The sequence below is a fragment of the Pteropus alecto genome, unplaced genomic scaffold (genome assembly GCF_000325575.1).
Source record: "Pteropus alecto unplaced genomic scaffold, ASM32557v1 scaffold382, whole genome shotgun sequence".
Lineage (NCBI taxonomy): Eukaryota > Metazoa > Chordata > Mammalia > Chiroptera > Pteropodidae > Pteropus > Pteropus alecto.
Genome location: NW_006431932.1, coordinates 1,119 through 25,392, shown reverse-complemented (window position 1 = coordinate 25,392; position 24,274 = coordinate 1,119). Strand labels below are relative to the sequence as shown.

The 24,274-nt window shown below is 34.8% G+C and overlaps 1 protein-coding gene and 1 pseudogene across 1 annotated transcript in view; one reads left to right on the top strand and one right to left on the bottom strand.

Moving 5' to 3' along the window:
- The window catches only part of LOC102892491 (zinc finger protein 782), a 28,010-nt gene extending 9,106 nt beyond the window's left edge, over positions 1-18,904 (top strand). The window contains exons 6-8 of the mRNA XM_006906884.3: positions 1,147-1,273; positions 11,722-11,817; positions 16,488-18,904. Coding sequence (XP_006906946.3) covers positions 1,147-1,273; positions 11,722-11,817; positions 16,488-18,376 — 2,112 coding nt within the window. The 3' untranslated portion in view covers positions 18,377-18,904. The remainder of the gene's footprint in view (positions 1-1,146; positions 1,274-11,721; positions 11,818-16,487) is intronic.
- Positions 2,356-2,474, bottom strand: LOC112475607 (annotated as a pseudogene).
- Positions 18,905-24,274: the final 5,370 nt, after the last annotated feature.

Sequence of the window (24,274 nt, the reverse complement as noted above, 5' to 3'; positions counted from 1 at the left end):
CCCAGTGCAGTACATTACATCCGTGACTTATTTTGTAACTGGAAGTTTCTACCTCTTGATCCCTTTACCTATTTTACCTATCCTCCTCCCTTCCCTGGGAGTCACCAATTTGTTTACTATATCTGTGAGTCTGTTTCTGTTTTGTTTTGTTTGTTCATTTGTTTTGCTTTTTAGATTCCACATACAAGTGAAATCATGCAGTATTTGTCTTTCTTTGTCTCACTTATTTCACTTGTATAATATCTTCTAGGTCTATCCATGTTGAGATTTCAGTGTTTTTTATGGCCGAGTAACATTCCATTGTATTTATATATCACATCTTTTTTATCCATTCATCTATCAGTGGACACCTGGGTTGCTTCCATATCTCAGCAATTGTAAACAATGCTGCAATGAACATAGAGATGCATATATCTTTTCAAATTAAAGTTTTCATTTTCTTCATATAAATACCTAGAAGAGGTATTGCTGGCTAATATGGTAGTTTTATTTTTAAGTTTTTGATGAACTTGTATAGAGACAGTTTTAATTGTCACAACTGGAAACACTACTGGTATATGGTCAGTAGAAGACAGGGATACTGATAAATATCCTAAAATACACAGGAGAGTCTTGCCCAAAAATAGTGTTATTAGGTCCACAATGTTAGTAATGCCAAACTGAAGAAAGCCTGTTCTAGAGCATTACTCCTGAAATATAAATCTGGTGATGTGTAATACCTCCCTAGGCTTTCATGTATCTCTTCATTGTTTCCCCATTACCCCAGCAAGAACTCTAGGTTGGGGTATGTATACTCTCCAGAGTGCTCAGCATAATCCATTGGTGTATGGAAAATATATACAGGAATTCTATATTAATTAACTCTAAATAAGCAAATAAGGCACTAAGCTTTCTCATTATATTGATAATATATGTGTATAATTTAAAAATAGATATAAATAAATCAGAGCATGAGAATAATTTTTTTTTTACTAATTGTGCACATGTCCCCAAAGTATAAGACAGAGTTAGGGCTATAATAGTTATCTTTTATAGCATTTTGTTTTAAACTCAATAACAGTAAATCTATTAAGAGTTAGTTTCCAAAATTATTTTCCATGTCCCTGATTCGGGACCCTGAGATTGACTAGAAATGTGCTGTTACAGGCCTCAGTGTCATTCAAGGATGTGACTGTAGAGTTCACCCTGGAGGAGTGGCAGTACCTGAGTGCTTCTCAGAGGACCTTATACAGAGATGTGATGTTGGAGAACTACAGCCACCTCATCTCAGTGGGTGAGTGGACCTTACCATGTGACTCCTTATTGACTGCAAATTGTTTTTCTTTTTTAAATGTTAATTATTCTCATTGACTTGTATTTAGCAGAAAATAAAATTCAGCACTTTTCATTGTACCAGTCAATGAGTTTTACCATCATCAAAATCATGATTTGAAATACATCCATCCCAAAAAGATACCTTGTAGCACTTTGCAGTGAGTCCTCTCCCTCCATCCCTACCTCTCAGACCTCTAGCAATCACTGATCTGCTTTCTATTGCAATAGTTTTGCCTTTTCTCAAGTTTTATATAAATGGAATCATAAAGTATATTCTGTCTTTTGTCTGGCTTTTTTTACTTAGCATAATGCTTAGCATAAGACTCGTGCATGTGTGCATGTATCACTAGTTTGTTTTTACCACAGTTTATTATGCTTTCAGTCGTTAGACACCTGAGTTTTTTTCTAGTTTGAGGCTATCATGAGTAAAGCTGCTATGAACATGCACATACAAGTCTGTGTGTCGATATGTTCTCATTTCTCTTGTGTAAATACCAGGAAGTGAGCTTATTGGGTCTTCTGGTAAGTTTATATTTTATAAGGAACTGCCAAATGATTTCAAGTTGACTACACTGTTTCTTATGCCCATTTGCAGTGTCTGAGAGTTCTCATTGCTTTTTAGTTACCAACATTTGGTTCAATAAGTCTTATTATTTTTAACCAGTTGTAGTTGGTATCTAGTTATATTTTATTGGGTTTTAATTTGCATTTCCCTGGTGACTAACAATGTTGAACCTCTTTTCATGTACTTTTTAACCATTTATAATCTTCTTTAATGAAGTAATCAAATCTTTACTCCATTTTCTACTTAACTTTATTGGTTTTTTGTTTTTGTTTTTTTTGGAGGGGGTCCTTATTGTTGAGTGGAAGTTGTTCAGACCTTTATCAAATATATGTCTTGCACACATTTTTTTTCTCCATCTCTGGTTTGCTTTTTAAGAAAAAAAGTATTTTCAGATTGTTTTTGGTTTTTATATATACTTAAAAAACTTTTTATTTGACACAACTATAGATTCACAGGAATTAGCAATTGTATTCTTCACAAGTTTCCACCAATTGTTATATCTTATATGACTATAATATAGTCTCAACACCATTTGTTAAACTTAAGATAAGAACAGATACTACACTTGATCTTAGCCAGAAGGCCAAGAAGTGATTATCTCAATACCATTTATAAGTAGATATTGCTACAATATGTGTGAATTGCTCTATGCCATTTCATCACGTGGAGATTTCATACAACCACCACCACTGCTGTGGTATAGAATTATTCTATCACCACAAAGATTTCTCTCATGCTACTTCTTTATAATCATACCCTCCTCCCCTCCCACATTGTCCTTAATCTCTGCCAACTAATATGCCTTTCATCTCTGTAATTCTGCAATTTCACAAACATCTTATAAATGGAATCATACAATATTTGATGTGTGAGATTGAGATCCATCCAAGTTATAATGTGTATCAATAGTTTATTTCTTTTATTACTACACAATATTCTACTATGTGAATGTACTATAATTTGTTAAGCCATTCACCTATTGAAGGACATACTTGTTGTTTCTAAATTTTGGCCGTTTTTAAATAAAGCTGCTATGAACATTCGTGTTCAGGTTTTTGTGTGAGCATAATTATTTTCTCTGAAATATATGCCCAGGAGTGTGATTGTGGTTGTTTAGTAAGAATATATTTTGTTCTTTAAGAAATTGCCAAATTATTTTCCAGAGTAGCTGTAGCATTTTGTATTTCTATCAGCAGTGTATGAGAAATCCAGTTACTTCCCATCCTTCCTAGTACCTGGTATTATAACTTTTTTTTTGGATTAGTGGTTGTAATAGGAATATAGTGATAGCTCATCATGATTATTAATTTGCATTTCCTTAATGGTTAGTGATGTTAAATGTGTTCATCTTTTCATGTGCTCATATGCCATCTATATATCCTTAGACAGTAAATGTCTGTTCATGGCTTCTGTACTTTTTTCCCCATCTTTATTGAGGTATAATGACAATTAAAATTGCACATATTTAAGGTATAAGACCTGATATTTTGACATACATATACATTTTGAAATAATTGCCACAATCAAGCTAATTTACATACCCATCACCTGACATACGTTTTGAGAGGTGGTTTAAGAACCCTTAAGAGCTACTACCCTCTTGGTGAATTTCAGTACAAGCAAACTTCACTTTATTGCACTTCACAGATGTTGCATGTTTTACAAATTGAAGCCAAGGTCCTCCACAAGCAAAAAGATTGCAGCTCCCTTTATTGTCATACTCGCTTTATTGTGGTGATCTGGAACCGAACCCACAATATCTCTGAAGTATGCCTGTATGTAATACAGTATTGTTAACTCTAGTCACATTGCTGTACGTAAGAACTCCATAGCTTCTTCGCCTTATATAACTTTGTACTCCTTTACCAACATCTCCCATTCTCCATTTCCCTAGCCCTTGGAGAACCCACCATTCTACTCTCTGTTTCTATGAGTTTAACTCTTTTAGGTTCCAGTGAGATGACGCAATATTTGTCTTTCTGTGGTGGCTTATTTCACTAAGTATAATGTCCTCCAGTTTTGTCCATGTTGGGGCACATGTCAGGATTTCCTTCCTTTATATGACTGAATAATATCCATTGTATGTATACATACCATACCTTCTTTAATCATCTGTCAGTGGACATTTAGATTGTTTCTGTATCCTGGCTATTGTGAATAATGTGGCAGTGAACATGAACGTGTACATATTTCTTTGGGATTCTGATTTCATTCCCTTTGAATATGTACCCAGGAGTGATTGCTCAGTCATTAGGTAGTTCTATTTTTAGTTTTTTGAGGAACTTTCATACTGTTTTCCTTAACGGCTCTACCAATTTACATTCCTACCAACAGTGTACAAGGGTTCTATTTTCTCCATATCTTCACCAATACTTACTCTCTTTTGTCTTTTTTTTTTTTTCCCACAATTTTAGGTCTTATCTTTAAGTCTTTAATCCACTTTGAGTGGATTTTTGTGTATTATATGAATAAGAATCCAATTTCGTTCTTCTGCATATGGATATCCAGGTTTCTCAGCACCATCTATTGAAGAGATTATCCTTTCCCTCATTGTGTGTTCTTGGCACCCTTGTTGAAGACCAGTTGTGTGGATGTATTTCTGGGCTCTCTGTACTGTTCCATTGGTCTGTGTGCCTATCTTCATACCAATGCCATACTGTTTTCATTACTATAGCTTTATAATGTATTTTGAAGTCAGGAAGTGTGGTGCCTCCAGCATTGTTTTCTCCCAACATTGCTTTGGCTATCCAGGCCTTTGGTGGTTCCATATGAATTTCAAGATAGTTTTTTCTTCTTCTGTAACAGAATGCCATTGGGATTTTGGTACGGATTGCTTTGAATCTGTTGACTGCTGTGAGTAGTATGGATAATTTCACTATTCTTCAGTTTCTCTTTTCAGATATGTTAATATTTGGTATATATGCTCTGCTCTTGAGTGTGTATATATTTATAATTGTTATGTCTTCCCGTGGAACAGACCCTTTTATTGTTATATAATGACTTTCTTTGTCCTTAGAGACAATTCTGGACTTAATGTGCATTTTTTCTGATATTAGTATAATAATTACCCCTACTTTCTTTTGGTTACCATTTGCATGGAGTATCTTTTTTACATCCCTTCACTTTCCGTCTATGTGTGTCTAATTCTAAAACGAGTCTCTTGTAGATAGCATATCTCTGGGTCTTGTTTGTCTTATCAGTTCAGGTATTTTCTGCCTTTTGATTTGAGAGTTTAGTCTATTTACATTTAAAATCATTATTGATAGATGAGGACTTAATGTTGCCATGTTGTTAATTTTTTCTGTTTTGCAGTTGTTTTGTCCCTCTCTTCATATCTTTCTGTCTTGCCTCATTAATAATTTTGTAGTGATTTGCTTTGATTCTTTTATCTTTTGTGTTTCTACTGTAGACTTTTTTGTTTGTAATTAGCTTGGCTCTAGCATAAAATGTCTTGTAGTTATAACCATCTATTTTAAGCTGATAACAGTGTAACCTCAGTTGCACACAAAAACTACACTTTTAATCTTCCCCCCACACTTTGTGTTCTTACAGTTTGCTTTTAATATTACGTATCAACAAGTTTTTATTTTTTAATTTTTATATTAGGTTTAAAAGCAATTTATGTGCTACCATTACAGTATAACGTTATTCTTTATTTGTCTTTTTTACATTTATTAGTGATATTTATGCTTTCATATCCTTCTGCATGTTTAATGTGTTTTCATTTTGATTTGAAGAACTCTCCTAATTAAGCATTTCCTATAAGTCAGGTCTGTCTGGTGGTAACAAACTTCCTTTTGTTTGTTTTTGTTTGGGAAAGACTTTATCTTGTCTTCATTTGTAAAGAATAATTTTGCCAACTATAGTGTTTTGGGTTCTCAGGTGTTTTTGTTTGTTTGTTTGTTTGTTTGTTAGTGTTTTGAATATATCACGTCACTTTCTTATAGCCTACAAGGTTTTTGCTGAGAACTCTATTAATGGTATTATGGGAGTTCCATTCTATATGATGAGTCACTTTTGCTGCTTTCAAAGTTCTCTTTATCCATAACTTTTGACAATTCAATAATAATGTGTTTCAGTTTACTTTTCTTCAGGTTGATCATTTGGAGGTTCTTTTGAGCTTTATAAATCTGGATGTCCGTTTTCCTCACAAGATTTGAGTTTTTAGCCATAATTTTTTTTTTTTTTGGTGGTATAAACAACAGAAATTTATTTCTCACAGTTCTAGAGGCTGAGAAGTTCAATCAAGGTGCCATTAGATTTGGTTCCTGGTGAATGCCCTCTTCCTGGCTTGCAGATGGCTGCTTTCTCACCCATCTTCACGTAGTCTATAATTTCTTTAAATAATGTTTCTGCCCTTTTCTTTCTCTCTTCTCCCAAGACTCCCAGAACATGGATGTGGGCTCTTTTGTTAGTCTCATAAATTGCAAGGCATTCTTTACTCTTTTTCCTTTTTTCTCTTCTGATTGAATAATTTCAAGTGACCTATCTATGAATTTGCAAACTATATCTTCTCCTTGATCAAGTCTACTTTTGACACTATTGCATTCATTGTGTTCTTCAGCTCCAGAATTTCTGTTTGGTTCTTTTCTATGATTTCTATCTCTTTGTTGAACTTCTTGTTTGGTTCATATAATGTTTTCCTGATGTCACTGATTTGTCTCACTGTTATTTTGTAGCTCACTGAGCTTCCTTAAAACAATTGTCTTTAATTCTTTGTCAGCCAACTCTTAGATATCTGTGTTTTTGGAGTTGATTACTGATAATTTATTGTTTTCCTTTGTTGTTGTCATGTTTCCTTGATCTTTTTATATTCCTTGTAGCTCTGTGTTGATGCCTTCACACTTGAAAGAACATGCACCTCTTCCAGATTTTACTGACTGGATTCAGTAGGGAGAGACCTTTACCTACAGGTGGGTATGAGGGGGCCTGTTGGGTAGGGTGCAGCAGCTCTGACTTAGGGTGGGGAGACAGCAGCAGTGTGGACACTGAGCAGTTCCATCAGCTGAAGTCAGCATTGGAAAAATCTGTGGGAATCATTGGAAGCGAAGACTGCAGGTATCTGCTGCAGCAGCAAGGGATATTAGAGTCCTTGGTAGCCAAAGCTCTTGTATTCCTCCCGCTTTCCTTTTCTCCTGCCAGGGGGCATTGTGGTCAAGGAGATCCCTTTTGGTACTTGAGTGCAGGCATACACAATGGCAACACCAGAGTCCAGGGCTTAAATAAGCATGTGCATGGTATTGCCAGAACAAGTGGGGAGGGTCAGGTCCAGCTCCAAAGATAGCACAGTAGCATCTCCTGCTCCAGAGTATTGCAGCAGCAAGGATTCCAGGCAGCTCCATCAGCTGTGAAAACTGGCCATCCTAACTTGAGTCAGTTGCAAGTATCCATTGCGACAGCAAGGGCTGTTGGGATACTTGGTGGCAAAGGCTGCCACCTGTTCTCACTTTGCCCTGTTGGGGGAGGTCAAAGCTGAGGAAACCCTTTCTTGGCACCAAGCTGTGCCAGGATAGAGGATTGCATGACAGATGCAAAATGCTTTCTATTCTTTTCTATGTGGCTTTCCTTGGGTTTTGTGCTACAGTGGGTTGCTGCTGCAGTATCTTAATTATACTCTAGAGCTGTCCAAGATGTATTTTCATCAGTGGGTAGTTGTTAGATCATTGTTTTGGGGAGGGGGTGGCAGGGACAAAGGCTGAGACCTCCTCCTCCATGCCATCTTGTACTGGACTCCGGCACTTTTTTTTTAATTGGAGCGTTTTTTTTCTTTTGACTGTTGAGTTTTGTGAGTCTGTATAGTCCAGTTGAGTCTTTTGTCAGATATGTTCTTTGCACATTTTTATACCAGTTTGTAACTTGTCTTTTCAATCCTCTTCATAAAGTGTTTGCAGAACTAAATTTTTAATTTTGATAAAGTTCAATTTATTGGGGATTTTTTGTTGTAGTGTTGTTGTTGTGTCTAGAACACTTCAAGTCTTTGGTCCAAAGATTTTCTCCAGATTTTAAAAATTATATCTATTTTCGTTTATATTTAAATGTATGGTGCATTTTGAGTTTGAGTTAATTTTTGTATAGGAAGTGAGGTCTAAATTGAGAACTTTTCCCCATTATGTAGACCCATTTGCTCATGCACCATTATCTTTCTTCTATTGAACTGCATTTTCACCTTTGTCAAAAATCAAAGGTGATTTTGTACTTGTGTTGGTTGTACTTGTGTCAGTCTAGTTTTGGGTTTTCTAAGTCAGGTAAAGTGATGCTTCTCACTTTATACTTTGTTTTCAATATTATTTTAGTTATTTTAATTACGTTGCCTTCACGTATTAATTTTCTAATAACGTCATTATGTTTTTAAAATCTTGCTTGGTGTTTGGTAGGAATTACATTAAATATGTAACTTATCAATTTTGTAAGAGTTAACACCCTTACTGTGTTGCAGTCCATACACGACAATATATACATTTATTTACATCTTTGATTTCTTTCATCAGTGTTTTGTAGTTTTTAGCATAAAAGATCTATACATGTTTTGTTAGATTTATACCTCAGTATTTCATTATTTTGAGTAATTATGTTTTAAATTGTTTCCTATCAGTTGCTTATTTGTAGAAATATTTGTATATGTCCGTTTATACTGAGATCCTGTTGAACCTTCTTAGATGTAGTGAGAGCAGACATATTGGCCTTGTTTCCGGCCTTAAAGGGAATATCCTGTCTCTGACCAGATGATGTTATTTAGCAGAAGTTCTCTACAGATATTCTTCATCAACTTGAGGAAACTCCTCTCTATTCCTTGTTTTCACAAATGGATATTAAATTTTGTCAAGTATTCTTTTTGTATCTACTGCTGTGTCTTTTTTCTTATTTACTCCATTAAGTTAGTAGACTATATTGACTGATTTTCACATACATAAACCAGCCTTCAATACTTGGAGTAAATCTTACTTGGTTGTACCATATAATTCTTTTTATTTATTGCTCAATTATATTTGCTAATATTTTTAAAGTAGTTTTGCATCTCTACTCATGAGAGAAATTGGCCTTTGTTTTGTACTGTCTTTGTCTCGTATTTGTATTGAGATAATTCTGGTCTAATAATATTAGTTGAAAATTGTTCTCTCCTATTCTGTTTTTTTGTGTATGAGTGGTGTTTATTCTTCTTTAAATGTTTGGTAGAATTCTCTAGCAAAAGCATCTGGGCCTGGAGATTTCATCTTTGGGGAGCATTTTAAGTTTCAAATTCAGTTTCTTTTAACATTTTATTTTTTTATTTTTCCTCTCCCCTTTCCCCCCCTCCCTTCTAGTAATCACCAGTCCATTGTCCATGAGTCTATGTTTGTTTGTCGTGTTCATTTGTTGTTTTTAGGTTTATATCCCACATATGTGATATCATGTGATTTTCAACCTTTTCTGTCTGGCTTATTTCGCTTAGTATGATTATTTCAAGGTCCATCCATGTTGTTGCAAATGGCAGTATTTCATCTCTTCTTATGGCTGAGAAATATTCCATGTATATATGTACCATAGCTTCTTTAGCCAGTCATCTATCGTAGGACACTTTGTCCTGGCCACTGTGAATAACACTGCTATGAACACTGATACGCAAATATCTTTTCAGATATGGGTTTTCAAGTCTTTGGAGTAAATACCCAATAGAGGGATTGCTGGATCATATGATAGATCAATTCTTAGTTTTTTGAGGAACCTCCATACTTCATATGTATCATAAGAATTTTTAATAACTTTTCATTTTTACCTTCCATCTTTTGTGGTGGTGTCATCTTATACTATAAATCTCACAGTATATTGCTGTTATTTTAAAAGATAATTTACCATTTTTTTAAAAAAGTTCTGAAAATGAGAAAAGTATTTTATTTTTATACTGAAGTTTCCGGGTTATGTTCTTTATTTCTACATGTAAATCCATTGCCACCTGATAGTATTTTTCTTCTGTCTAAAGAGTTTCTTTTAACTTTTCCTGTAATACATATCAGTTGATGATAAACTTAGCTTTTGTCACAAAATGTTTTATATTGCTAAGTTAGACCTCTAGGTTGACTATTTTTTTCTTTCAGTACTTTAAAATTGTCACTACATTGTCCTGTGGCTTATAAAATTTCTGACCAGAGTAGGCATTCATTCCTAAATTTGTTCTGTACATTATTAAGTCTTTCTCTGTCTACTTAAGATGTTCTCTTGATCAGTGGTTTTTAGCAATTTAATTGTAATGTAACTTGATGTGGTTTCCTTCATTTCTTCTCCTTGACATTCATTTAGTTTCTTGGATCTAAAGATTTATATACTTCATCGAAGTTTGAACATTTGCTCATATTTCTTCAAAAGTTTTTTTTTTTTTCCTTCTGAAGTGCATATTATACATGTGTTAGATAATTTGATATTATCCCATAGGTCTCAGATAATTCTGCTTATTATATTCCAGTCTTTATTTGCTGCGGCTTTTTTCTTTACAGTTTTAACTTATCACAGTTAATTCCTTAAAGTCATCAATTTGTCTTATGTCATTTATCTTTCTTCATGTGATATCTATACTTTTATTAATCCTATCCAGTTTTTTGTTGTTGTTTATTTTTTTATTTGTTTTCTCATTTCAGATATTTTTTATATTTAGATTTTAATTTTGGAACTTTTTTAAATAAATTCCCTTTTTTTTCATCATGTTCATGTTTCTCTTTCTCTTGACTTATGGAGTATATTAACTGTTTTAATGGTCTTGATTATTAATTTTATGTGTCATTTCTTACTCTGTTGCTATGGATTGATTTTTCTCTTTGATGAATTATATATCCCTGCTTGTATTCATTCCTAGCAATTTTTTATTGAGTGCTATATGTTATGAATTTTATAGTTATGTGCTAGTCTTGCCATATTTTAAACCTTTGGGGGCCCTTTCTGAAATGTAGTTATTTGGAATTTACCTGATCCTTTCAAGATTTACTTTAAGCTTTGTTATGTTGGAGACTGAGCCCACTTTACTCTCGGACTAATTTGGCTCCTTTACTAAGGCAATAAATACCTTTCTGGTATTCTCCCCAAATGGCCGTGCATTAGGAGTTTTTTCTCCCTGGCTGGTGGGAACAGAAATTTCCTACCTCTGTCTGTGCTTGGTGATTTTTCAGCCTTCTCTTTTTACAGGTTTTTCCCCCAACCTCCATTGTTTTTCTTACATGCTTATATAAGTTAATACTCAGGAAACATTTCTCAGGTCTCCAAGACTCTGTATCAGTACTTCTCTCTTCTCTGGTATTTATTCTACAAATTCTAGTTGCCATGGCTTTTTTAAAATTCAGTTCTGTTGCCTCATTTTATTGAGTCAGCCAAGCTGTTTTGCTGTGGGTTGGAAACTCAGCAGTAAGATGTGATAATCATAGGGCTCACCTCATTTGCTTTCCTATTCTCAGGTATCCCAGTCTGCAGTGCCTGTTGTCTAAAGTATAAAAACCACTTTATATAGTTTATATGGGTTTTTTAAACATCTGATATGGAGGGGTAAATCATTTCCTTTTATTCTATTATCAGGTTTTGAAGTCCTTATGAAATCTCTTGTTCAAAACAAAGAAATTGACCAATTTAGAATTTAATGTTATGTAGGCTTGTGATTTGGGGGTTTAAGGAGAGTGATCTATTTTGAGTGTAAGAAAAAAATTTTTTTTTTTGGTCATTTCCTCTCCCGCCTCCAATTTTCTAGTGAGCAGCCTCAATGTGCTGCTTCTGAAGCTGTACCTTCCTTCACATTCAGAAATGTGCTGCTTCTGAAGCTGTACCTTCTGAAACTGTACCTTCCTTCATATGCAGCTCACTTGTTCTAAATTATTTCCCATTTACAGGGTACTGCTTTACAAAACCAGAACTGATCTTCATGTTAGAACAAGGAGAAGCTCTATGGTTATTAGAGAAAGAATTTCTAAGCAGAAGCTCCCCAGGTAAGTTATTAAATACTGGTAGAAGGCCTCCAAGAAAATTATATCTGAGTAGTTACTGGGTCTTAGATGCCTACAATGTGTGATGCTGGGTCTCAGTCCTTGGATCCCCCATGAAAGATTTGCATGGAGGTCGAATACTCGGAGAAGAAAGATAGCAGGCAAAGAGTAGCAAGTAGAAGAGATTTATTAGTCATAGTACACTTGGGAGAAGCCCAGTCAGGCAGCTCAATAGAGAATTGAGTGCCCTGAAAAGTTGAGGTCAAGAGTTTATATGGGCAGTAGGGTTTCTTTGTACACCTTCTATCCCTCCCTCCTGGAATGATGTGAATTCCCCGTACCTCCCTCTGAACCTTCCCACTCCTAGCCCAGGAAAATGAGGGAGTCTCTCAAAGCCCTTAGATATCTTATCATTATGTTTAGCTTCTGATCATGAAGCTGTCAGATATCTTATTTGGTACATTTTACTGCTAAACCAGTCTTGGAACCTCCTTAACCACCTCATTGTCTTTCTCCCTCCAGCTTATACCTACCTATTTATATACCCTATGAAACTGATCACCTAGAAGTGAGCAATTTGAAATGTTTTCCAGCACTCTCCTTTTAGAGGGCTTTACATTTGAAATTTTAGAAATAGTCGGTCTAATGTGGAAGGTGGACAGCTGACAAAATGTATTGTAAGCATGTTGATATTCTCATCTTTGAATGATAGGAGTTAAGTATACCATTTGAAGCAAGAAACTAACATGAATATTTAACAATAAAAAGATAAAAACTAAGACAGGTCAGTAAAGCAACTAAAATTGGGAGTAAACAGATCAGAAGAGAGAAAGGAACTATTGATTTTATCATTATATAATAACGAATTAATTGATACCATCTAAATAAACAGATGATTAAGGAATTATATAATGTAATTAGAAAGGACAACTATACGAGCAAACTGCAACCTTCCTAATTGTTAGAAGTTAAATATGTTTAACAGAGCAAAGAAAACAGACCTGTTACTGGAAAAGTTTCCTGTGAAGCTATATCAAGGGTCCCCAGGACCACGACCAGTTTCCTGGATTCTCTAGGAGGACTCAGCATATAGTCATACTCATAGCTAAGATTTATATAGTGAAATGATACAAAGTAAAATCAGCAAAGAAAAAAGGTGCATGAGACAAAGTCCAGAAGAAATCAGGTGTAAGCTTCCAAGACCCCCAGCAATGAATTGTGATAACATGTGTGAAATATCAACCAGGGAAGTTCATTAGGTACTAGGTTCTGGAGAACCATCTCAAAATCTAAGTTCTCAGATGCCAACCCAGGGCTAATCTTGCAAGCAGACTTTCTAAGGGTAGCAGTTTCAGGCTTGCTGTGTTAACTCTTTTAAGCACAAAAGCTATATAAACATACTACATAACATAGAGGAAAACAAACATACCTCCCATATCAACTAATGTAAATGGATTAAATTCACCTATTAAAGGAAAATGGCTATCAGATTGTATCAGAGATACACTTAAAAATAATTTAGAAAGTTCAAAATATAGCCATGAACTGTTAAGCCAATAAACATAAAAATAACTCAATGTTTATTTATGTAACTAGTACTTAAGGTTCACTTCAACTCAAAAAGGACATTTTGATAATGCTAAAGAAAATCATTTTTAAAGGATATATAAAAGCTTTGAATATTAATGTACCAAATAGTCATAAAGAATCATAAAACAAAAAGCTGCAACAATCCTAAGGAGAAATAGAAACACATTCGATATTATAGACCTTCTGATTTTATACCAGAGCCAGTGGACTCTAGAATAGTGCTCAGCAGCAAAGTATGACCCTTAGGTCACATCCTGCCTGCTGCTTGTTTTGGTAAAGAAACATTTATTGGAACACAGCCATATCAGTTTGTTTATGTAGTCATACTACAAAGCAGAGTTAAGTAGCTGCAGTAGAGACTGCATGACCAGCAAAGCCAAAAACATTGTCTCTAACCTTTTACATAAAAAGTTTACCAACCTCTGGTAATATAAATAGCATATTTTATGAAATGAATCTGTTAAGTGTATTTCAAAACTCTTCTGAAAACAAAAAATAAACCTTTTAAATGACCTTGAAACATTGACAAAATGTAAAACTATTTTAGGCAAGCATCAATAAATTCCATAAAGTAGAGATATTATTGTTCAATAACATATAACTTGCAGACAGTATAAGAAAAGTTAAAATCCCTCTATCTTAAAATCACTAATGAATAAATATCTTTTAAAAACCTATTTTATCAGAGTAAATCAATATTGTACAATATCCAGAAATTTTTTTTTAAATGAAAAACATTTATTAGAACCTTTGAACTATAGATAAAGCAGTGTATAAAGGAAAAATTTTAGTGTTATACACTTGTTTTAAAAATTAAAGTTTTAAAGAAAACTAAGCAAAGCAAAAGACAGAATAAAGATAAAACTATAATGGTAAAAATTGTAAAGCCTAAAGGTGGTTTTAGGAATAAAAATAATTAAAATAGCTAACCTCATCTAGAAAAAAGAAAGTAAGCACTATTACTCACATTAAGTTTTGGCTGATATTCCTACTTCTGTGATATACTCTCAGAATACTTTACCTATACTTCATCTCTTTCTTTTGTAAACTCAACGCACTTGAGTGTGTCAAAAGAAAGACTCTGTGCCAGACTCTGTGAATGAATACCTTTCCTCAACTCGAATCTCTGTTTTATTCTTCCTTACTCTGGTATGTATTTAATAACATTGTAGATTGATTCCAAAGCCAGATAGAGGTATTTCATATTGATTCACTCAAAAAACACTATTCATAAATGCAAATGCCCAAGTCAGATTTCAGGGGCTTTTGAATCATCTGGTGTAGATCGGCATTGGATCTGAGCCCTCTGAGCCCTTGTGTTCAGTGAAAGAGCTCTAAGTATTCTGAGGCATACTGCTTTTTATGGACCACTGACTTAATTTATGTTACAGACATGTGCAAAGAATATCAGTGAGAGTTTTATTTTGGAAAGGTGAGCAAAGCTGCATAAAATATATTTTATATAAGGTGCTGTTGATTAAAAGGTGAGGTATTATTTTAGGTACAACCAAAGAAGAGAAAGTACTGCCCATTTAACTATAGACTTGCTGTCAATTTTAGGATACCTCCTGATTTTAGTGATGGTAATTACTTTAAAACTCATGAGTCACATATTTGGGTGCACTCCATGTATCCCTTGTTAAAATGAATGATTCAGGCAGTAACTTCTTTCAGATTTTAAAAGAAATGTTGCTTAAATTCATGAGAAGATAATTAGAACCCTTTGTATTTTTTTAATTAAGATTTGGAAAATAGTTTTGCCCTGCCTGATGAGGCATCTAGATTCTAAACTAGAATAGCAGATAACTTAGGAAAAGAATGTGAGTATAAAGTTATTACTGGAAATGAATCATTTAATGGGGACTAATATCTTGTCAAGATTAGAGCATCATAAAATACTATGGACTATAGAATGATAGCTAAAACATGTAATGAGCACGTAGTTAGTATAAAACTTTTTTTTCCTGAATCATATCACTTAAATCTTTCATCTTTTAGTACTTAGGGCAGTGTATTCAAAGCCTTTAAAATATTTTTAGCATAGGCTAGACATTTTTTGCATGGAGTGTGGGTAGCAGCAAGGCAATAGCAGTCAACTATGCATAAGAAATTTATGGTAAATAAATATGAAAGACACTTGCAAAATTTCTAGAGCCAATTTGAAATGTGATCCTTAAAGTTCTCACAGTCTCACAGTCTTTAAAAACTAGACGGATATAAAGTAGGTGAAAAATAGAATTAAGGATTGAACAGAGGCAAGATTGGTATTGGGGAAATGAGTGAGCAAACTGAAAAGTGGAAAGGTAAGATTTGATGGTCAAGAGAGATTCCTTATTGAACAGCCGTGATGTAATACCGAGGCCAGAATCAGGATATAGTGGTGACTCCAATACTGGTGGAAAAATTACTTTAGCTCTCATCAGTTTGTTCAGTTCCACTGATAAATATATGTTTCTGTGAAACATATGTTAAAAGGTGGCCAATTATTTCTTTCAACAGAAGAAACTTAGTGCCATTATAAATTTATTTTAGTGTTGACATGTAGAATGGAAAAAATGGAGCTCCAACTGGAATCACATAAACAAATAATTATCCTACCATTGTAATCTGTATTTGGCTAAGATCTCGACTCTGGTACTGTTCCCCAATGCAAACTCTATCTCAGACAAATCCAATGAAAGCCATTTTCCATTGATTTTTTAAAAATCTACTTAGTGCCATAATTCTTGTTGAGTTCATCCCATTCTCTGCTGCTGCTTTTCTCAGGAGCCAACTCTCTTAAATATATCCTCCACTCTCAATTATTCCTTTTCTTTATACCCTCTTCTCTACCCAGTTTTGAAAAATTATAACTTAAGATGCCATATACGTATGTATATTCTTTTCTAGTTTCCTCTCTTTTTCTATCACAAAAAGTTTTTTTTTTTTTTTTTAACAAAAAAAGAATACACACTTGGAATTACTTAATTGTTGGGAAACAGAGCCAAAAACCCAAGCGTCAAATATATAATGAAGCATATGTATAAGTCCCATTCTACAAGAAATGTATTAAATATTGCATTTTTTTATTTTCTCATTTTTAGAAGAATCCCAACTTGATGAACTCTCAGAGAAGAGACCAGAAAACCAGGGAAAACATTTGTGGCAAGTTTTGTTCAAAAAGTCATTGATTACAGAGCAAGAAATTTCAGGAAAACCATGTAATCTGGAAGTAAACATTTTTCCTGCAAGAATAATGCCACGTAAATTTGACGCTATAGGGCCTACTCACTTGCATCTCAGTTCATTAACCCCACATTGTCAGTATTTAAGAAAGAAGGCTCAGGAGCTTAATGTAGATGAGAAATGGCTCCTCAGTATTAAGGATAGCAGAAATAATAATGAAGAGAAATCTTTTATTTACAATAAAAATGTAAAAGACTTTGGTCATACAGAAGAAGTTACTCAGCATAAGACAGTTCAGACTTTGCAGCAAGCTTTTGAATATAATGAATGTGGGAAAGCTTTCTTTGAAAAGACCGTCCTCATTACATCTAATAACACTGACCTAAAAGTGAAATCTTATCAACATAATAAATGTGGAGAAAAGAAATGCGATAAATTAACACTTATAGTCTCTCAGAGCAATCATCCAGAGAAGAATCACTATGAGTTTAATGGATATGAATGTACTGACAACAGAAATAATTTCAGTAGAATCACTCAAAGAAGTGACACAGGAGGGAAATCTTTCAGCCAAGAATCCCGTATTAGAGAACATCAGAAAATTCATATAGGGGTAAAACCCATTGAATATGGAAAGAATTTCAGCCATAATTCAGCCCTCTCAGTGCTTCAGAGAACTCACACCACAGACAGATCCTCTGGTTATGACACATGTACAGAGACATTGGATTACCAGTCAACTTTCAGCATACGTCAGAGAACTCACATAACAGTGAAATCCTATGAGGGTAATGAATGTGGAAAATCTTTCTTCATGAATTCACGCCTGACACAGCCTCAGAAAAGTCACACGGGGGAGAAACGCTATGAATGTCATGAATGTGGGAAAGCTTTCAGTGACAAATCAGGCCTAAGAAGACATCAGAGTACCCACACAGGAGAGAAACCCTATAAATGTGATGTGTGTGAGAAAGCTTTCACTACAAAGTACGGCCTAAGAATACATCAGAGAACTCACACAGGGGAGAAACCATTTGAATGCAATGAATGTGGAAAATCTTTTGGCTATAAGTCAATCCTTATAGTACATCAAATAGCTCACACAGGGGAGAAACTCTTTGAATGTAATGTATGTGGGAAATCTTTCAGCCATATGTCAGGTCTATGTAATCATCAGAAAACTCACAGCGGGGAAAGACCATATAAATGTGATAAATGTGGGAAGGCTTTCAAAGTGAATTCAGGTCTAAGAAAACATCTTAGAATTCACACAGGGGAAAAGCCCTATATGTGTAATCAGTGCGGGAAAGCTTTTGGTCAGAAATCACAACTCCGAGTACATTATAGAATCCACACAGGGGAGAAACCCTATAAATGTAATCATTGTGGAGAAGCTTTCAGACAGAAAGCAAACCTTAGAGTCCATCACAGAAATCACACTGGGGAAAAACCTTATAAATGTGATGAATGTGGAAAAACTTTCAGGCAGAAATCAAATCTCAGAGGACATCAGAGTACTCACACGGGAGAGAAACCCTATGAATGTAATGAATGTGGAAAAGCTTTCAGCCACAATTCGCTCCTAATAAAACATCAGAGAACTCACACAGGAGAGAAACCCTATAATTGTGACCACTGTGGAGTATCTTTCAGCCAGAAATCAAACCTCAGTGTACATCAAAGAATTCACACAGGGGAGAAACCCTATAAATGTGATAAATGTGGGAAAAATTTCAGCCAGAAATCGAGCCTTAGAGTACATCAGAGAAACATTAGAGTACATTGGAGTACCGGGAATTGGACATGAATGCAAAGAATATGGAAAAACTTGGAGCCAGAAATCAAATCTAACAATACCAAAGAAAACACAGGAGAGATGCCCTAAACAGATTAAGATGTAATGCAAAACATGAAACAAAAGCAAAATAAGTTGGAATTTGATTTTTAAAAAGTGTCTGCTTTTTAAGGTTTTGTTATCAAAATGAAAAAAATCACAAATTGGGAAAGAATGTCTCATAGGTATATCTGACAAAGGACTTGCATCCACAATATGTATGCTGTAATAGTACAAACAACCCAGTTAAAGTGGGAAAAATAGGAAATAGATTAAAATAGGCATTTCACTAAAGATTGATGGCCAGTAAGTTGGAAAGGTTGGAAATAAGGTGGCCAAAAACTAGAAAAGATTCCAAAGCGTTAGTCATCAAGGAAGTGCAAATGAAAACTATAATATATTACAAACCCATTCGATAGTTCTACAACCAACAATTCTAGTTATTTACTCCCAGAGAAACAGTTGTACCAAAAAAAAATTAATAAAATAATGTTTAAAGAATTTCCAAGTGTTCATAGAATTTTATTCATAATAGTCCCAAGTGGAAAGAACCAAAATGTCCATCAACAGATAAATGTATAAACTGTGATATTACTTAATGGAATACCACTCAGCAGTAAAAAGGAAGGAACTACTAATGCATGTAACAGCATTGATAAATCTCAGGAAGATTATGCTGGGCAAAAGAAGACACGAGAGAGCAGAGCTGTATCCTTCCATTTATATGGAATTCTAGGAAAGTTATCCAATCTAGAGGGACAGGAAGGAGACCATTGGTTGCCTAGCAGTGGGAGTAAGGATTAATTGGGTAGGAGAACAGGGGCATGTGTGACTACGATGGAATGTTCTATATCTAGATTGTGGTGGTGTTTACAAAACTACATATATATTCATATGAAAATATACCAAAAATATGTATAATATGAACTATACCTCAAAACAGTTATTTTAAAAATTATAAAAGTAAATTTGGAACCTCAATAAGACCCAGATTCTGAATTTGCCAAGTAGCTTATTAACTACTTGGGTATTTACTCCCTTTCCCCTCCTTTATGGCGATGTGACCTTGGGGAAGTCAATTCTCATTTATGTTCTAGTTTCCTCATTTGTGAAAGGCAAGTAATGATGGTAATTACTGAAATTCTTTTTGGAGGCATTTTCTGAGTTATTCTTTTCAGTCACTTAAAACAATGCCTAGCACAGAGTGAGCAATAGAGTTAACTATCATTATTAATATTATTAAAAATAAAAATATAGGTCTGTTTCTTAAAAGAGCTTGAAGCAAGAGAATAGTTCCTAATTTAAAAAATAGGCCTAAGAGAAATTCAACCCTCATGTGATGAGTAGTTGGGGGTTCCTTGCACTATATAGTGACATCAGTTTTTCTGACGCCATTTCTGAAATTTTCGAAGCCTCAGACCCTGTTAACCAGCGCATGTAACTTAGCCCAAAACATTTCTAAGTGTCCAGTTACCAGGAAATTGCTTTTCCACAAAGACAGAAAAAGACCCCCTTTTTATCACTCTACCTTCCTCCCAGTTTCTCTCTGATAGCTTTTAGAAGCCAGAACTGTCTATGGCTATGCCACCCTGAACATGCCCGATCTCTTCTGATCTTGTAAGCTAAGCAGGGTTGCGCCTGGTTACTACTTGGATGGGAGACCACCTACAAATACCTAGGGTGCTGTAGGTGTTAAAAAATTAAGCCAGAATTAATCTGGGGTACTGTTACTTGGGTTCTCTTTTACAGTCCAGGGTAGAAGTTATACACCAGATGTATAAATATTCTAGAGGGAAGTCACACTTCAGGATAGTACTAACAGCACACACCCTTTAACTGCTTTTACCATATAATGCCACTGCTGCCCTAAGTTCTATTTTTGTTATACCGGGGATGATTTCAGGTGAGACCCACAATGCCTTTTAACACAGGAACTGCAACCTCTGTTTTCTTGAGTAATAGAATCACATCATGGTGAACTCCATGAGAAAGAACTCAAATTAGCAGCTGATTTGGCCCTAATCATGGGCAAAAAGCATGAGGTTTCACCTTCACCACAGGTGTGTTAGGACCTAAAAAAAACAAAACAAACAAACAAAACTCAAGTAGTGGATGACTTAGGCCAGAGCTTGAGAACTCATCTGGGTCAGTAGAGAATTTTAACAAGGATTTTGGAGATTGCGATCAATTCTTAGAAGCCTTTTCATATACGTAAGGGAAACTTAACTTTTCATCAGTGGTTTGGGCATGGCTATACCTATAAATACTTCAGCAGTAGGTGAGGTGAAATCAAGTGCAGTGATGAGACAAAGCAGTCTTTTGTATAATTTATTTTCATATCAAAATTATTAGAACAGAGCAGAAGACATAGTCACAAGATATAGGAAAACAAGTATAGAAGATTGTAGTGAAAGGATGAAATCTAGACGTAAGTATGCAACAGAAATCACTAAGTTGCCATCAATTTCAATTGCTAACCCTTATTCCCTGCATTAAGCTTTATATCCATATATTATATTTAAAATGGAGGTGAGGGTTTCAGTTCTTAATTTTCCATTTGCATCATATGTTTTAGTAATGTCCTTGGGAAAAGCAAAATCCGAAATCTACATCCCCATAAGAGGATAAACATCCTGGGCCCATAAGCCAAATGCTTGTCCCACAGAATCTCCACAACAGCTGCAGTTCCCGGGCAGGAATGTGACTCTTCTAGCATGGATAACAGAGGTTGGTGTCTTGAAGCAGGGCAACCGGTAGATAGGCCTCAGGGGCCTCCTGTAAAGAAAACTCCAATGGCCCCAATCTGGAAGCACAGGTCAGGCTACCAGTTAAGCAACTTCTGAGAAAGTTGTTGAGGATGAGAAGCTTCTGTGATTTCTCATACCTCCTGATTTCATGGAGAGCGAGAGTCTGAGGTAGGTACAAATGTGATGCCAGTGGGCTGTCTTGTTAGCCTATATGGTGCCAGGTGCTTTGAGCATCCTGGGCATCATGACATCTTTTTGCTGGTCAGCTTGGTGCACCACTGAGGCTGCTGAACAACACTTCTTACACATGTGCGTCCTTTATGGTCTTTAAGAGCAAGAGTGGCCTCTGTACCTGAAGAAGGGCATGGCAGCTGTAGGCACATAGTATGACTTTAGCTCTGAAACACATCTAAGTGTGTTCTTTAAGCTTGGGCACACTTCATGTGCTTAATAGACATTTACCAAAGGAAGGCATGTAGAAATTGTTTCTAACAATAAAACAGTGGTGATTTGTTTTCATAGTCTAATTTTTGTGGAAAAATAAATACGGTATTTTAAACTAAGTCTGGCTTCATCTGACTGGCATATTTTCCCAATTTTTCATATCATTTAACTATAAATTCCACTCATAACACTTTTTCACTGCATCCTATGATTTGGGTATATTGTGTTTTCATTCATCTACAAGTATTTTCTAATTTCTTTTGATTTCTTCTTTGATCTATTGTTTGTTTAAGAGTATATTGTTTAATTTCCACACATTTGTGGATTTTCAAGTTTTCCTTCTGTAACTGATTTCTAACTTCAACCTGTTGTGGTCATAGAAGAAACTTAGTATGATATCCACCTTTTTAAATCTATTGAGACTTAATATGTTTCCTAACATATAGTCTCTTCTGGAGAATGTCCCATGTATACTTGAGACGTGTATTCTGTTGTTATTAAGTACAGTGTTCTATAAATATCTGTTGGTCTTGTTATTGTGTTGTTTAAGTCTGTTTCCTTATTTATCTTCTGTTTGGTTGTTTTATTTTTGAAAATGAGGTATTGAAGTCTTTCTATAAGCTTGGAAATGTCTGTTTCTCCCTCAATCCTGTCAATTTTTGCTTCCTATATTTGGACGGTCTGTTACTCCATGTGTAAATGTTCATGCACTGCTTAACAACGGGTATATAGTCTGAGAAATGCATTGTTAGGCGATTTGTCAATGTACAAATATCATAGAATGTACTTACACAAACCTAGATGGTATATAGCCTATGACACATCTAGGCTATATGATATACCATCATTATATATGCCGTCAGTTGTTGACCCAAATGTTGTTATATGGTGCATGACTGTACTAACTTTAATAATCCTCTAAATTGCCTTTCTACTCTGAAGACACTATTAAACAGGTTTTGTTTGTTTGTTTTTAAATCACCCAAGGTTGCAGACAAATCTCAGGTATTTTTCACCCCCTGGTCAAAGGCTGAACCAAAGGTCATCGTTGAAGAATTTCTTAAACCCAGAGAAAATCCTCAAAAGTTTTTGTAAATGAATACTTCCTGAGCACAGTTTAGAGAAGAAAATAAAATTTCACATTGTCCCTTTCTTTCCAAATCTAGAAAAATTGGTTATTGATCCTTTCTCTCCCAAGGATAGCTATTTCCTTTTTGCTACTCTCATTTTACATCCTAAAAACTTGGTTTGGCTTTCTGCCTGCTCAAGACATGCAGGTTGTCAGTCCCTCCTTTTGACTATCATTGGAAGTGACTTTAGGTCTTGTGAAAATATCTTTTGCATGCTCTTTGAAGACACCTTTTAAGTCCATGGACTGCTTAAAACTTCCAGAAACATTTACTGTTTGTCCTGGCTGAAACCTTACAAATTATTTAAAAGAATTTAATAATTCTATGATCAGAAATTTGGCCAAATTGGAAGCTGATATTCAAAGCCTGATAGGATTTTTATTAGGCTTCCCCTAAACTCAGAGAGAAATAAAAACATTCCAACATAGGTGGATGGGTGTGTCAGTCCTCTCATGTCATTTAGGCAGGAACAAAATTTTGTGAGGAATTAAAAACAGCTGTTTTTGTTTTACAAATCTAGTCTTTACAGAACTAGAAGTATGGCTCCAGAAACAATTCAAAATCCACCAATCCTTTTTAGCAATCCCAAAACCTCCCCTATTCATCTCAAAAGCCTTGTAAATAATGGCCTCAGGAAACCAAAGTCCTTTCTGGAGGAACTTGCAGTCTTTCCTTGTGTCTTTGAGATGTAAATGATAACTTATCTAGGTCATCTCTTTGAAAGAGAAAATTTAGACAGGTAAAAATTCTTACCTGATAAATTCTTATCAGAAGGACAACAAAAGGTTGAAAGGTCATTTGAAGAGATCCAACTTCTTTAATAAACTAGTGAGTTTTACAATATCATACCCATCTCATGGTTAGATTTTTAGAATAGAAGCTATAAGGTCTCTATTTGCATCTCTCTATGTTCATTTGTCTGTGTGTGTATTGTGCGATATTTTCTACCTCCAGATGGTATCCCAAAATTAATTTGTAAAAGAGCTCTATGTAATTGGCTTAGAGAAAAATAAATGCTTATATAAATTAAATTCTCAGAAATAGAATAGAACCTAACCCAAAAGAATCAGGTTCATGCGATCTGGGAAAATATCAATATAAAAGCTAGCTTAAGTTTGATGGTTTAGTTAAAACAGACATGTCTTTAGAGATATCAGAATTAACTATAATACTTTTATTCTACCTGGGATTACTAGAGGTCAAATAAGTTCACGTGATGTCTTATAAAATTTGTCAGTAAGGAAGATAACTCGGTATGATGAAATTTGTATAACTGAACATAATTGTTAATAACAAGTTAAATACAGGTATTAGGAGAGAAAGTTTTTAGGTAAAATTTAGTTACTCCAAATATTTTTAATAACCTGTATGCTGGCTGGAAAATTACTGCTTGGCTATTGCCCATTTGAACATAAGCTATCGTCCATGGGAACAAAACACTCTAACAATAAGCTTTCTGCTTCTGTACCCCCCGCTTGCACAACCGACCTGTGGGTTGACAGTTAGTAAAAAGAAGAAAAATAGACTTGTGTGTTCAAACAGGATGAAGA